The sequence below is a fragment of the Oxyura jamaicensis genome, chromosome 15, assembly GCF_011077185.1.
Source record: "Oxyura jamaicensis isolate SHBP4307 breed ruddy duck chromosome 15, BPBGC_Ojam_1.0, whole genome shotgun sequence".
Classification (NCBI taxonomy): Eukaryota; Metazoa; Chordata; class Aves; order Anseriformes; family Anatidae; genus Oxyura; species Oxyura jamaicensis.
The window spans coordinates 2,752,400-2,765,994 of record NC_048907.1 but is presented as its reverse complement, the minus strand read 5'-3'; the positions used below and the strand labels follow the sequence as shown (position 1 = coordinate 2,765,994).

Below are 13,595 nucleotides of genomic sequence, written 5' to 3'. Positions count from 1 at the left end.
CACGCTAGCTGGGCTGTATCTTGCTACATTAACTTCTGACTTCTGCATACCATGAGTTGATTTTGTCTTTGTCTTTGAACTCTCCATTTATGAAATGTAAATTATTTTATTTTGAGAGCAATGCTGGAACCTGCTGGATCTGAGCAGTGGACCTGGTTCTCCAGGGGTGAGGGAGCTCTGCACACGGCAAGTACCTTGAATTCTGCAGCATGAGAAACTCGGAGTGTAAAAGCAAGGAAAGATTCCAGCCCTGGAGCTGAGGGTAAAATGTGGTAACTTCCTGCGTGTCAGTTTCAGTCGCTTACTGGTAAGGTCACCTGTGGTTCTGTGTCTTTCACTGACAAATATCTTGTGGAGAAATGGCTGCACAATTCGTGGATGTTTTTCTATAGTTATCAAAGATGCCCAGAAACTGATCTTTTTAAAAAAGAAAAAAAAAAACTCCATTTTAAGCTTGCAGGGATCCATATGCCTTAGTTAATTCAAAGCAAGTTAGGGAGAAAAAACTGAGATGTGGGATAAATAGACCTTGATCCTTGAAATCTAAAATAATGATGGATCATTCCAAAAGAATTTTCCACCAGCTGGTCATGTAACCAGCAGAGGATAAAACTGCATGAAATCTGAATGATGTGCAGTTATCAGGCTCCTCATGGAAGTGTTCGTTTAACAGTAGACCCCTGCCCAAGCTTCCTGGCAAAAGATTGGGTATTGTCACTGTTAGGCAAGTCATAGAATCAGAAAATCAGTGTGTCTTTCCCTTAGGATGGGCAGTAGTTTGCCTCAGAAAGAAAACTTTTAACACCTGTACTGCAGAAACCTCCTTCACCCTCGCAGCTGTGGTTTACAGTGGCTGCAGACAAGTGATTGATCCTGAAATCTGAGATCTCACTGCAAGAGACCGTGCAAAAGAAGTAGGAAATTTGAGGCACATGTGCTCGGTTTTTCAATGGGAGCATCCATCACCCTCAAACAGACAACTGACACCCTCATAACAAAAGGGAAAATGTAATTTAGAGTTGTAGAGAGAAGATTTCAACAGTTACTTAACGTGAGTTACACAGCCAAATATTTCCCCTCTCCCTAGCACACACCAACATTTGCATCTGTCATATTAAATAAGCTATATAAGTTTATTGTAAAACTGCTTTTATTTTACACAGTAGCTGACTGGAGCACTTTTATCTTTGCATGCTGTAAATTATTTTCTGTGGTGCTCTACGTTTGGATTGGAGCAACCAATGCATATCCAAAGATAAATACCACTTTCTGTTACAGTACTGGCCTTGCAAGGAGCCATCTGAAGGAGCAGCTCCGCAAAGTTGGCTCACGGGGAGTGGATGCTTTGGCTGTGCCCTGTGGTGGCAGCTTGAGGCTAACTCACAGCACTGCCACCAAGCAAATTAATTTGAGAATGTTAATACCAAACTTAATTCCTGTCTTCCAAGGTGCCCGATGGGCTGCTCTAACAAAACTGCTGAAAGATGTGTCCTTTCTCCTTGAAAAAGGCTGTAAATTGTAGCTACAATATGCCACAATTTAGCAGAGGAAAAAACCAGAAGTCATAGTAGCAGCCCCTGTTCATCGCAATTTAAGTAGCGAATCCAAGACCTCACTGGTGGTGGTTTGCAGTTGGGAGCAAAAGGCAAAGACATGCAGCATCAGTTAGCCTTGATAAAGAGCCTTCAAAACTTTGCGAGAGCGGTGTAACAAAAGTACAAAAATACTTAGAAGTTTTAAATTTTAAAAATAAAAATAATTGCAAGAATACAAATGGGGAAGAAAAGAGTCACACTTGCTAAAATCTGAATCATGTGGCTCTTGTGCAGTCAATGCGCTCCTGCAGTCCGGATCATAACACTGAGCACGCTCTCTGTTTCTTTTGGCGCTTGGCTTTTTTCATGGCACTTAATGCAATGGTTGTTGCTTCTTTAAAAACTTTTTCTATGTTCTCACGACATTTTGCTGAGCACTCCAGATAAACTTCTGCATTTATCTGCTGGCAAGCTGCTTCACCCTGGAAAAGCAGGTAAGAAAAGATGTAAATCTAAAGTATGAGAGGAGAGGAAAAGCGAGATCGGAGGGAAAAAAATATTTTTTACGCCTTCATAACATAAGGTCAGGAAGAAAGAAGCTGCCTCTTAGCGCAATGCAAGGGCCTCATTGGCTTTGGAAATAAACTGAGGCACTTGCTTTCTTTTTTCTTCCTTTCTTTTCTCTAAATTGATCTAGAACCTGGCCTGCTAATATTGCAGACGTGGTCTCAATATTCACATCATTTAAAGAAATGCTGAGATAGACACTTAAGGGAGGATAAGCTAGACATCTTACAAGGGGAAACTTCTTTCAGGCCTGACCTTAACTAGTAAGTGATGTTATCTTTAGTTTGCAAGCTTCAGCAACGAATGTAGCACATAAGAGCACAGTCTGGATAAATGTCCTGCTTTGTTTTGCGGGTGCACATATTGGAACCCTAACTGCCACTTTGGAGCATCACAAGGGCCTGTCAGAAATCCTAGTACACACAAATGGGTGTGTGAGTCCTCATCACCCAAACACATGCACTGCAAGCAGAGTAGAATCTAAAACATTTGCATGCAGTCATGGCTGTGTGAAGTCACACAAAACACAGTGATTTCTTACTTTGCTTGTGATCCTTTTTTTTTTTTTTTGTCATTGCAGTCAGCCCCCAGTTTTGAGTACTTGTGAGCTTTGGAGTGTGAATTCCAAGTCTGCAACCCACAGCTCCCAAAGTCTGCATTTATTCATTGTAAGCCCTGGGAGTGGGGTCACTTGAGCATTCAGACTTCTATAGGGGGATTTTTCTTCAGCATATTTAAGTGAAGTTTGTCTCCTTCCAGTTGTTTGCAAGCTGCAGTGCTGGCAGATACTGTTCAGCTCCTCTGTGCCTGGCATCAGAAGCATCACGTCGCATGACTCGAGATGCTCTCAGCTGTAAGAGACTGAGGTAGTGTACATATTTGAGGGGAGGAAAATGACGTGGGAGGACTCACGTAGGTGACAAGGTTTTGTGCATCTGGTGGGCCCTGGCATCTAACTGCATGCATGCTGCTGCCTACCACAGGTGCTAGCTTCACTTCACCTTCCCTCCTTCAGGCTGGTGCTTCACCTCTTTTGTGAGCATATATCTGATGAGCTGCTGGGGCAGGAATGATGCCTCAGCTGGCTCCCTAGAGGTGTCTGTTGCTTGTCCTGAACCTCACACGTGGGGAGTGATGAAGGGAGTTATTAATGCAAGAGAGGGAGGATTTGCAGCTGTTCACAATGTGACAGGGCAAGCATCTAATCCTGTGCGCATGGAAGACAAACTGAAGGTCCTAGCATGATTTAGTGGTGATGCAGTAGCAGCTTCTTTTCACGCTGTTTAGAAAAAGTGATTAATTCAGGGTCTTAGTGCACTTAACCTTGTTCCCTGGACTTGTGTTTCAAATAGTCTGAAAGCTGCTGTTCGTGTTCTGACAGAGGAGAAGGATGTCTTTGTAGTTTGAAAGAAAAAGTGGAAGATCAGAGCAGAAAGATCGTGTGATATGGGACAAACTGTTCCACCAGTGACTGTTCCTTCTGTACGTAGGGCAGCAATGCCCACCTCATAACGCTAGCTGTAGGTCTCAGTGCTTAAACTGAAAACACTTGACAATATATATATGTATTTAGATTAGAGACCTCAAAGAAAAGTTTGTTAGAGAAGCCTCACAGATGGGTTTTGCTATTGTCCTTGGAAGTATTTCTTTTTAAGTAGGGTTTGCAAAACCTTTTTTCCAGAACGGTCAGTATTGTTAATACTGTAATGTATGTCCTAACATTTTTTTTTTTCTCACAACACCAACCAAAGTACAAGTGATGGGAGCAATGTATTGTAATAGAAATTATGGAAGAAGTCCAAAACAGTTGTTGAGGCCTAAGAATTTCTATCAGCAATAACCCGGCTGTGAAGGGAAACCAGTGAGATGTAGCGAGCCTAGAAGGCCTAGCTATTGGTGTCCTTTCAGACACTGAGATATGCAAAACCAGTCTTCAAATGTCTCTGTTTTGGCACTAGAAATGGGTGGTGATTTGGCCACTCAGAAAGACTTACAGAAACTGCTGATAATACTGACAGTCAATAATTTATCTGGCCATTATGACAACCTAATTTTGGACTATCTGTTTATCTCTTGCAAAGATGACAGCACTTTAAATGCACTTATATTTACCTGGTTGTAAGTAATGGGTTCCTGCTTAGAAGCCCTGAGCTTACGCAACTGCTCTTTGTCTTTCCGAAGGTCTGTCTTGCAGCCGATCAGCACGAGCGGGACGCCTCGGCAGAAGTGATTCACTTCAGGATACCACTGATGGTAGAAAAACAAAACCTTTACATCTTTTTTTTCTTCTAAAATTTAAAACAAGCGAAGGAACAGAGTTAGCACTTGACACACTACAATTTCAGCGTTTTGGAAGTTGTTAATCTAGTGTAAGAGGCCTGACACGCTCTATTTACATTACAGAATCATTTAAAAGTCCTGACCAAAGTCACACTCTCCATAAAGACATAGATGGCGTCTACCGCTATGCCAAAGTGCTTAACATCTGTTTAAACTCCGAAGTGCTTCCCTAAAGTCACACATAAGAGCAGAGCTAGGACCGAGCCTTGCTTTGCTGATGCTGTATGCAGGAACGCGAACTTCTGCTTAGGAGCACTACAGAAGTCCTGTTACAGACAAGTAGTTGCTTACATTTCTTTCCCCTCTAGTTAAATGTGCATGTGATGGACGTAGACTTGAATCTGAAATGCTTACGTGCAGTGGTTGTGAGACATCACTACAGATGAAGTAGATTTCACAGCTGGTTTGTGATCTTTTTAGTGTCCAGTGGGCTTAAGCCCAGTTCTGAGCACTTGTGTGCCATGGGGGGGTGAGGTTTAGGGCTAAGGTCTGTGACCTTCTCAGTGCATGACGAATGATCTGTGCATCTATGCACCCCGGGTACAGGACTACTAAAAGCAGCAGCATTTTAATCTGACATCTTGTCGTGCATCAGGCATATGTAATTCCTTTAAAAGGTTCAAGCAATTATGAAAGGCTCTTACCTTAACTGCTACATTGTCATAGCTGGTGGGGTTCATGACATCGTAACAAATTAACACTACGTTTGTGTTCTGGTAAGAGAGTGGTCTTAGCCGATCATAGTCCTCCTGCCCTGAAACACAGAGAACGTTGTGGATAAAAGAAATCTCTGTCCTTAACAAGCAGTATGATGGGAATGCGTAAAGATAAATACTTGAGATCAAGGGTACTCTAATGGCACAGGCTGAAAGTTTTCCATACTTGTAAAATTCCTTCCCTTAAACGCAGGATATTCCTCTTCACTAACCAAACTGATCCTTTAGAGTATAAAACACGTCCTTGGGAAATTTTTAATACAAACGTTGCTTTGTCCAACTACGAAGTATTTAGAAGTAGTTCCTAATCGCCAACTGCAGCTCTCAAACAAAATCAGCAAGAGAAATTAGACAGTTGTTAAAATATTTGCAAGTTGGTAGTGGCTCCATTTTCCCAAATATATTTGCACATGCAGTACCGTGATGAGAAGAAACACTGTGTTTGTTAGAAATGAAAATCGTAGCAGCAAACTTGTTTTTCCTAGCCCAGTGAGCTGCGAGGAAGCAGGGATTAGCACGCTGTTCCTTTAGCACCCTTACTCACTATAGCAGAACACAAACCATTTTACAAGAAATGCACCAACACACAGCAGGCTTAACTGTTCTTTGGAGCAGGGCATTGCTGCAGGTCTTAGGGATGCTGCTGAATTCTGGAGAAACAGGATTTTTCATGCTTCTGATGAGTGATACTGCAGCATGTGGCTGACAAGAGGAAGTTAATTTGCTTCACACCTGTGTTCTTCCCCTTTGCTTGTGGTCACTACTGCTGTGCATGTGACTCAGCTGTAATCGCTGTGTTGGGGTCTGAAGGTGTCTTTTGAGAGACCACGCTCAAGAAAGTGGTAATTACCAGGCGTAGCTCACAGCTTGAGGAAAAAAAAAAAAAAAAGCTTTTTCACTTGAGATGTTTTTCAGAGACTTAAGGAAGAAAAAGCTACTGAAGCAGTCTGTAGAAGATCTATTTTCCACGTGAGCGCTGCCTCTAGAATCAGGGACATTTCTGTCAGGCACCAAAATGAGAAGTGGGAATGCCAGTCCTCTTCATTGTCACCATGCAGTATGGACTGTGAGTTGTACACAGCCCAGACACTGCCCTACAGGAAAGCAACGCATCTCAAAGCTTTGCACTGATGTTTCAAATAAAGGGATGCTGAAAACTTCGGCGTACTCCACCTAGATACCAACTGCACCTAGCTCGGTCCCAGTCACATCCTCATCCCTCTGGCCAACACGCTCATCTCCAGCTAGTGCTGAGGGACTGCAGATACCAGCAGCCCACCAGCTACACGACTTTGTCACCCTCTGCGTTAATTTAAATGATGGATCGAGATACAGGTTATCACAAGGTGATCACAATGCACTGGATAAGCCATGACTCAGAGTGCTTGAGATGTTTGTAAAACAGGAGTCATAGGTTTGGACTGTTCTCTGTTTGTGCTCTGTGGGTGAGGTGCTGAGCACAGAAGGATTGATCCCTCAAGGTTTAATCCAGAAATAATAGACAATCCACAAAATTATGCACGCTGTATAAACATGCAAAGACTTTACTGCTTAGCCCTTCTTACTCCCCTAAATCCACCCTCTTGTTTGTACCCAATTTGCCGTTCTGTTGTTGAGATAATCCTCTAACTGCATTAAACGTATCAGGTACCAAACGATTTTTCTCCTAACTTCCTCTAGTGTTATGTGCCCTGTATGATTTTCCCTGCTCACATTCATGCCTCTTTAGCCTCTGCAAGTGTACCTCATGAAATCCAGAGGTGTTTCAAGTTAGTGCTGACAACTTGTGAGACAGAACAGTCCCCTTGGAACAAAGTGTATTGGCTTGCCTGGAGTCAGCGAACAACTGCTAAAACCGTGTTCTCCTGGACAGGATAACAGAAGAGGTGCCTTCAAAGATGGCAGACAAACATGCTGTATTTTAAGTCAAAGACCATAGAAATGGACCACCCTACACCTTCCTCTTCCAAACCAACCGTGCAGTTTTGTAAGCGAACAGAAAAAAAATGCGTAAGAAAATACGGCGCTGTAAAACGCACACTTGGAATTTCACATACAGAGCACAGAACAAGGTAAAACGTTCCCCCCGCAGTGGGGTGGTCAGACAGCACGTCGCTTAACTTGTGTTACGGTTGGATAATCGCAGCTCTCACCTGGAAGGAGGGGAGGCTATTTCAGAGCTCAGATGCAGTTCTTCAGGTGCTGTGGATGTAACAGGACCCAGCTCAAGCTGTGTCTGAGCATCGACATCCCTCTCCCAAAGACCTCACTGAAAACATTTCCTTTCATAGCCTGTCCTTAAGTGCTGCTGCTGAAATGCAAGAAAGTGCCCGGGAGACTTTTTCTCTGTCAAGTTGCTCAGGCTGTGGTCAGAGTTTATTTGGCACAGATTTAGGTCTTCTCTAGCAGAGGTTTTTAAATGAAAGCAAAGGGCTGAACCTAGGCAGTTACGACTGCATGTGCAAAGCCCCTGAGGGCGGTTCCGCAAGCACTCATTTTTTCCCCCCACGTAACAAGAGGCATACTGTGAAAGAATCGGTCAAAGAGACGCCTGCGTCCGAGCACATCTGTGGTTCTCTACTGCCTTCTTCAATTCATTGTAGCATAAGAGACAGCTTTTAAAGCAACCAACCCGCAATTTGCTAATCCTTCATGAAGATCACATTCCAGCATGCCTCTGTGATATGCTGCGTAACCCCTGAGGCGGGGTGGGACCTCAAGCGGTGGGTGAGGGAGAGCAGAGGAAGCGAAACCACAGGTCTCAGGTTCCCGTGCACATTCACTTTGCTTTTCCTTTACCAAATCACCCAAAGGAGGTGCCAGCCTGCTCGTTGCTCAGCCTGGCCAGGAGCTCAGCAGCCCCTCCTTATAGCAGGCTGTCAGGGATCGCTCAGCCCAGGGTACCTGGCTTTGGTCAGCTTTCTTCTCCACTGGACGTTGGAGAGAAATGTCCAGTGCAGAATGTCTTCCTTCTAGACCTAACCCATTAGTGGCTTTTTCTCTTGTACGCTGTAACGTGGTATTTCTGGCGGCTCCCTAATGGTTGTGTGAGGGATGAAGGTGGACGTAAGGGGACGCTGAAGTACTGGGTGCTACAGGTCCCGTTCTCCAGTGTCTTGTACGAGGCCTCTGGCGGCAGACCCAGCAGGACTGACCGGTATTGTGCAGAGCTGTGTTTTGTAACACACAAAATACCACGTCATGAAGTGGTAAGGAAAAAATGCACCCAGCCCTGCCACCCTCTCAGGGCAGGGAAAGGCCCAAGACAACAAGCCAGAGACCTTTTTGAGCTGTGGAAATGTGTCTTAGGGACAAGCTCACTTAATAACATATTGCCATTGACAGGAGGTGGTAAAAACAGATTCAAAATGTACCAGCAGCAGTCTAGGAGTCTACCAGTAAGTGCTGCTCGACTTGCAGGGACACCGGCTACTGCCACCGATAGCCAGCGTGGAAGGAAGAACGTCGTATCCCGTCACCCCAACCAGCCAACCACTTCCTACATGTCAGTGTGCTGTCTCCTAAAACTCTACTCTCATTATTTAAAACCAGCATGTAACCACAGGGAGGGGAGCCCTCACCGATACACAGGAATGCACCGAATTCTCTCTGCACAGTCCACAAGAATACCACAATTGTTAGCTCGGCAGCTACTTTGCTACTCGGTTTTGAAAAGTTTGAGAAGCAGAATTCCTTCTCGGCAGGCACAACGCCAGTAGAAGAGGACACTTGAGGTGGGATGGGGGCAACACTTTTCAATTTCTAGCACTCCATCCCTTGCCAAGTTTTGAAAAACTACTCTTGCGTATACTGCCTCTTAACGTCTCTCTGAAGGCCTCGTGCTGTAGTGCATCTGTCACTGCAGACTGAAAAACCCCGCTGAAGCTTCAAGCATGCTTCCTGCCAGTCAGAACGAGCACCCACAATGATGAGGCACTACTTCCTCCCCAGCCTTCCCCAGCCCAACGTCGCTTCTTTCTTTCTTCTGAGAAAGTCTTGTATTGAGCAGCATCAGAAATGGAAACCTGCGTCTGAATCACAGCTCAGGCATCAACGCCACCGGGCTACTCCCTTAGCATGCGAACAATCACAAAGCTCATTTCTCTCCCGATTCCTTTGTTGAGCACGGCAAGAAATGGAAATTTTTAATTGGATATGCAGCTGCAAAGCCTGTTTGCAGACCAGAGATATTACAAAGCTTTTACACATTGCATATGTATACCACCAACTTCCTGCAACAGCAAGAGGCGGCTCTGATGAGGAAGGTAGAGCAGCGCGATACCAAAGTCTCTCCAAAAATTGCTATTCTGGCACACCGCAGACTAACTCATTCATTCCAGTTGTTACCAAAAGTCGTGCCAAGAAAAAAATACCTTCTGTAGCTTGAAATGTTTGATTCTTAGGCACTTGGTGTGTGTGTCATTCTCCTTCAGTAAGTAGGACAAGCCCCAAGTCTCAAACTGAGCGGGACTGAACAACACAAAGAATCCTTCTAACTTGAAGCAGCCCCCAGAGCTGAACCTGTCCTTCACCTCCCCATGACTCTGACGTACATGCGGCTCTATTTAGTGTTGCTCTTAGTTGGATCCTAAAAATATTGAAGTCCTTTCTGCAGTGGGCGCATGATAAAGATCCAGTTACACTTTTTAGAACAGATTTGCCTTCTCCTCCCCTGCACTGCTGCATGACACTCAGCTGAAGCCCTTCGCTTCAGAAATAGAATATACAGAATATTCAGAAATACATCCTTTTGACCCCATTTAAATCATTTTACAATCATCTGAATGATTTGGGGACCTTTCAGACTACGAAGCAAAACACAGGTGTACAGCTTAGATTTGATAGAAGAGCACAAACAATGAGTTCAGTAAGTCAGAGACGACTGATAAAACGTGGCCAATACACTGTACAGTTAACGCACTGTATTTCTAGAAATAAGCTGTGTGTTTGGACTCCTCCTGGAGCTGTAACTGCTGCTGTAGACCTCTGCTGCCCCAGAGCAACATCACCCAGCTGAGACAACAACCTAACCAGCTGCTGCTGCCTGACATGACAGAGGCAAGTCCACACAAACACTGATCCCCAAACTGCATCTCCCACTCCGCATCCAAGTGGCAGAGGGCCAGGAGCTCTCTTTTGTGCTGAACTGGACATCCTCCCTTGAACTGAGAGAAAAGGACACAGCTCTTCGTTCTAGTCTAACTCTTGAGGAACTCAGGATCAGTTTTGTTTTATTAAAAACAGGATGGGATTAAAATGTGTGCTTAAGAGAGTTCTTCCTCTAGCATAACTTCCACCTTCAGAAAGAGGATGAAAAGCTACTTGAATTACAGAGTATGACACAACCCTGTAACATAAAACTATGTAAGCAGCTTTGAAGTATAACCAAAACTCGGGTCTTTCCCCCTTCCAAGCAAATGCCTTAATCAAGAAGACAATGTCCCCCCTTTCTTTACGTCTGATAATCTTGATGTGTCTCATGCAAAGCAAAAGAAATGTAACAGGAAGGGCAGGCTCCATGCCAGCTGCCTCTAGCGACTCGTAGCCTGGCAGCCATGTCACTGTATTTCGGGAGGTGAGATATGTCGGGTCTCAAGGCCTGCAGATAAGGCATGGAAATCAGTTGCTCCTTCTTGGCAAAGAACCCTGCCAACTAGGCAGTGATGGCATCTCCACTTCCTGAAGCGTCTCGTGAAAGAAAATATCCCCACTCTGTTCTTTGACAGGGTGGTGCTCTGGTCCAGGACAGCATTGGTAGCTGTGAACAAGACCCAGGAAGGTGGGCACTTTCTGCTAAGTTACATGCCAGAACAAAGAGACGGCGAGATAAGCCCTCGGCACCAGGTTCAGCGAGCATTCTCCGGGCTGCTGGTGGCTGTGGACCTTGCACAGAGCTGAGCTCGCTGCACAACACAAGGAGCTGGGCACTGATGTCAGGCTTGTGGTTGTCACTCATGATGTGTCATGTCTCGGGAGCTCAGTGCCACAATGCGGAGCCTGCCCTTCCTCACTCCAGCTCACCTTTCTGCAAGCATGGAAGAGACTCCAAAGGCAAGTGCTGGAATCTGCACCATAGTGATTTTAAGCGAGAGCGCCCAGTATCAAGAACGGTACGAGGGGTTAAAATTCTACACTGACAGTGAACAAACGTAAAAACTCAACAAGTTCACCATAGCAAGTTCACACTCCGTTTCAGCCCTTTCCTGTTCATTTAAGACTTGATTTAAACAGAAAAGCTTTGCCACTCAGTAGAAGTTAAATTACCCAAATCACTGGATTCAAGAACAGCAGCACTGACACCAGAAGACAAATTGGCAAACTGAGTGCTCAGGATCTTAATATACTGCAGTAAAGATTAGTAAAAAAAAATCACTTTTATATTAAAAATCTTTAAAATTATCTATTCAGATACCACATATGGTATACAAGAAGGTAAGTGCGTTTCGTTACTATTAATGACTATGAATGGCATTCAGTTCTTACTTGTGTTGGTGTCAATTTGGAACAACTCTGCAGACTTGAATGCGATTTACTGAGCTGAAATGGAGTGTGTATCGATTTTAGGGCTCATTTAGGAATGCAGCTCAACAACCGAGCCTAGGAACTTTGAATGAAGTTGAACACAAATCAGTTCACAACTTCCTGATATGAACACAAACGAACTATCAGCATTTTCAAGTAACTTTTAACATAAGCCTTTTTTAAACACAAACCAGCTTTTTTCTCCTTTACTATTTGATCACGCATAGCAGGAGATTAAAATATTTTCTGGGTTGACTGCATTATGCATTGCATTCGGGAACCGTGTTCTAATACCTTCAGATATGTTCGCTATTTGATGTGATGTTCTTACTAAACTGGGTTGTTAAAGAACAAGTCCACGGGTAGAACTGCCACCAGAAAAGTGACTGTTCTGTCACGGCTGCACCTTTTTGCATTTCTCAGGTCATGTCCCAAGGTAGCCCCGTCCCAGGGCCCCGGATCAGCTGCCTCTCGCGCTTCAGCATCTAGAAAATGGAGAGTGCGTGGAATAAAAGCCATTACCTGCGGTGTCATACAGATTCAGGATGACTTCCTTTTTGCCAATGGTAATACTGGTGGTGTACTTCTCAAACACGGACGGTGCATATTGCTGCAAAGAGGAAAAATAATTCTGCTTAGGGAACAGCAACACACGGCCCCAGGGGCCAATGGGGCCTGGCGGTGGGCTCCCTGCTCTGCCTCTCCAAGCTCCCCAGAGCCCTTCAAGCTCCCCAGGGCCTCTCCAAGCTCCCCAGGGCCGCTTCACCCCTTCCAAACCCACCCGGGACCCGCAGCATTTCGACCCTGCCGCCGGCCCCCAGCCCCTCGTGCTGCGGGGCTCCTCTGGGTGCCTCGGGGAGGGCAGAAGGGACGGGAAAGGAGCCGAGGAAAGCCCCGAGGCTCACCTCGGGGAAGGCGCCCTTGGCGTACACCATCAGCAGCGAGGTCTTCCCGCAGCCGCCGTCCCCCACGATCACCACCTTCACCTCCTTCTTGCCCGACGGAGCGGCCGCGACGCCCCCCTTGCTGCCCGCCGCGCCGTCGGGCAGGGCCCCGTTGGCCGCTTCCATGGAGCGGAGCCGAGCCGGGCTCCAGCCCCGCCGGGCCGCCCGCCGCTGCCGCCGCTCTCCGGGCGCCCCGGGGCCGCCAGGCGCCGCCCGCGCCCTGCCGGGGATTGGCCGCGCCCCGAGCGCCGGCGCCGCAGGTGGCTCCGGGCCCCGCCTGGGGCCGCGCTGCCGCCGCCGAGCCCCGTGAGGAGAGGCCGGGGTTCCTCAGGGGCGCGGGGACCCGCCGTGAGGAGGCCGCGGCCCTCGGAGCCCCCTCAGTCCCCTCAGCACCCGCGGCCCCCGGAGCCCCCTCAGCACCCCGAGCCCCCTCAGCACTCCCTCCCGCCTCTCTCCTCACAAGGATGTGGTGCCCCCGTCTTACAGGTGAGGCAATGAGGCCTTGCTGGTGGACAGCTGGGGGCCATCACGCCCCATCCCATGGAGCCTCTGCCTAAATCAGGTTGGGCTCATGTTTTCTGTCTCCTCTCAGACATTTTCACGTTTCTACATTTTCCTTCATTTCCGCAGGGACCCCCTGGCACCTCAGATGCCACGTTGGTTTGCTTCAAGTCGCCAGCAGCTGAGGGGCAGTCGCCCAGTTCAGCCTCAATTTCAGCCACCACACACCTGAGCGACGATGGATGAGGGAAAGGCAGTGGCGGAGAGGGCAAGATGCCCCTGAGGTACCCCCAAAACGCATCTCCTTGTGGCCCTGGCAGAGGTTGTGGCTAAATACTTGCTTTCTGCTGCATTACCTTGGAGGTCTTTTCCAACCTGAATGATTCTTTGATTTGTTGCTCAGGTAGGAACCAAGAGCTCTGCTTGTTGTGTGTTCTGCTGGTGCCATTCATTCCAGGTGAGCTGTGATA

The 13,595-nt window shown here is 46.6% G+C and overlaps 1 protein-coding gene and 1 long non-coding RNA gene across 3 annotated transcripts; one reads left to right on the top strand and one right to left on the bottom strand.

Moving 5' to 3' along the window:
- Positions 1–1,112: 1,112 nt before the first annotated feature.
- On the bottom strand, positions 1,113–12,855 carry RHOF (ras homolog family member F, filopodia associated). Of its 2 annotated transcripts, none has more exons than XM_035340585.1 (5): positions 12,586–12,852; positions 12,203–12,290; positions 5,087–5,196; positions 4,215–4,349; positions 1,113–2,017 (listed from the first exon to the last, which is right to left on the bottom strand). In XM_035340585.1, the coding sequence occupies exons 1-5, from the start codon at positions 12,748–12,750 to the stop codon at positions 1,853–1,855; spliced, it is 663 nt and encodes a 220-aa protein (XP_035196476.1). In that variant the 5' UTR covers positions 12,751–12,852; the 3' UTR covers positions 1,113–1,852. The 2 variants fall into 2 exon arrangements, with proteins under 2 accessions (XP_035196476.1, XP_035196477.1); XM_035340586.1 differs by lacking the exon at positions 1,113–2,017 and adding an exon at positions 2,827–2,963 and having other exon boundaries at positions 12,586–12,855.
- On the top strand, positions 2,829–7,192 carry LOC118174871. The gene is made up of 2 exons (XR_004754791.1): positions 2,829–2,968; positions 4,284–7,192. It is a non-coding gene; the product is annotated as an uncharacterized LOC118174871 (long non-coding RNA).
- Positions 12,856–13,595: the final 740 nt, after the last annotated feature.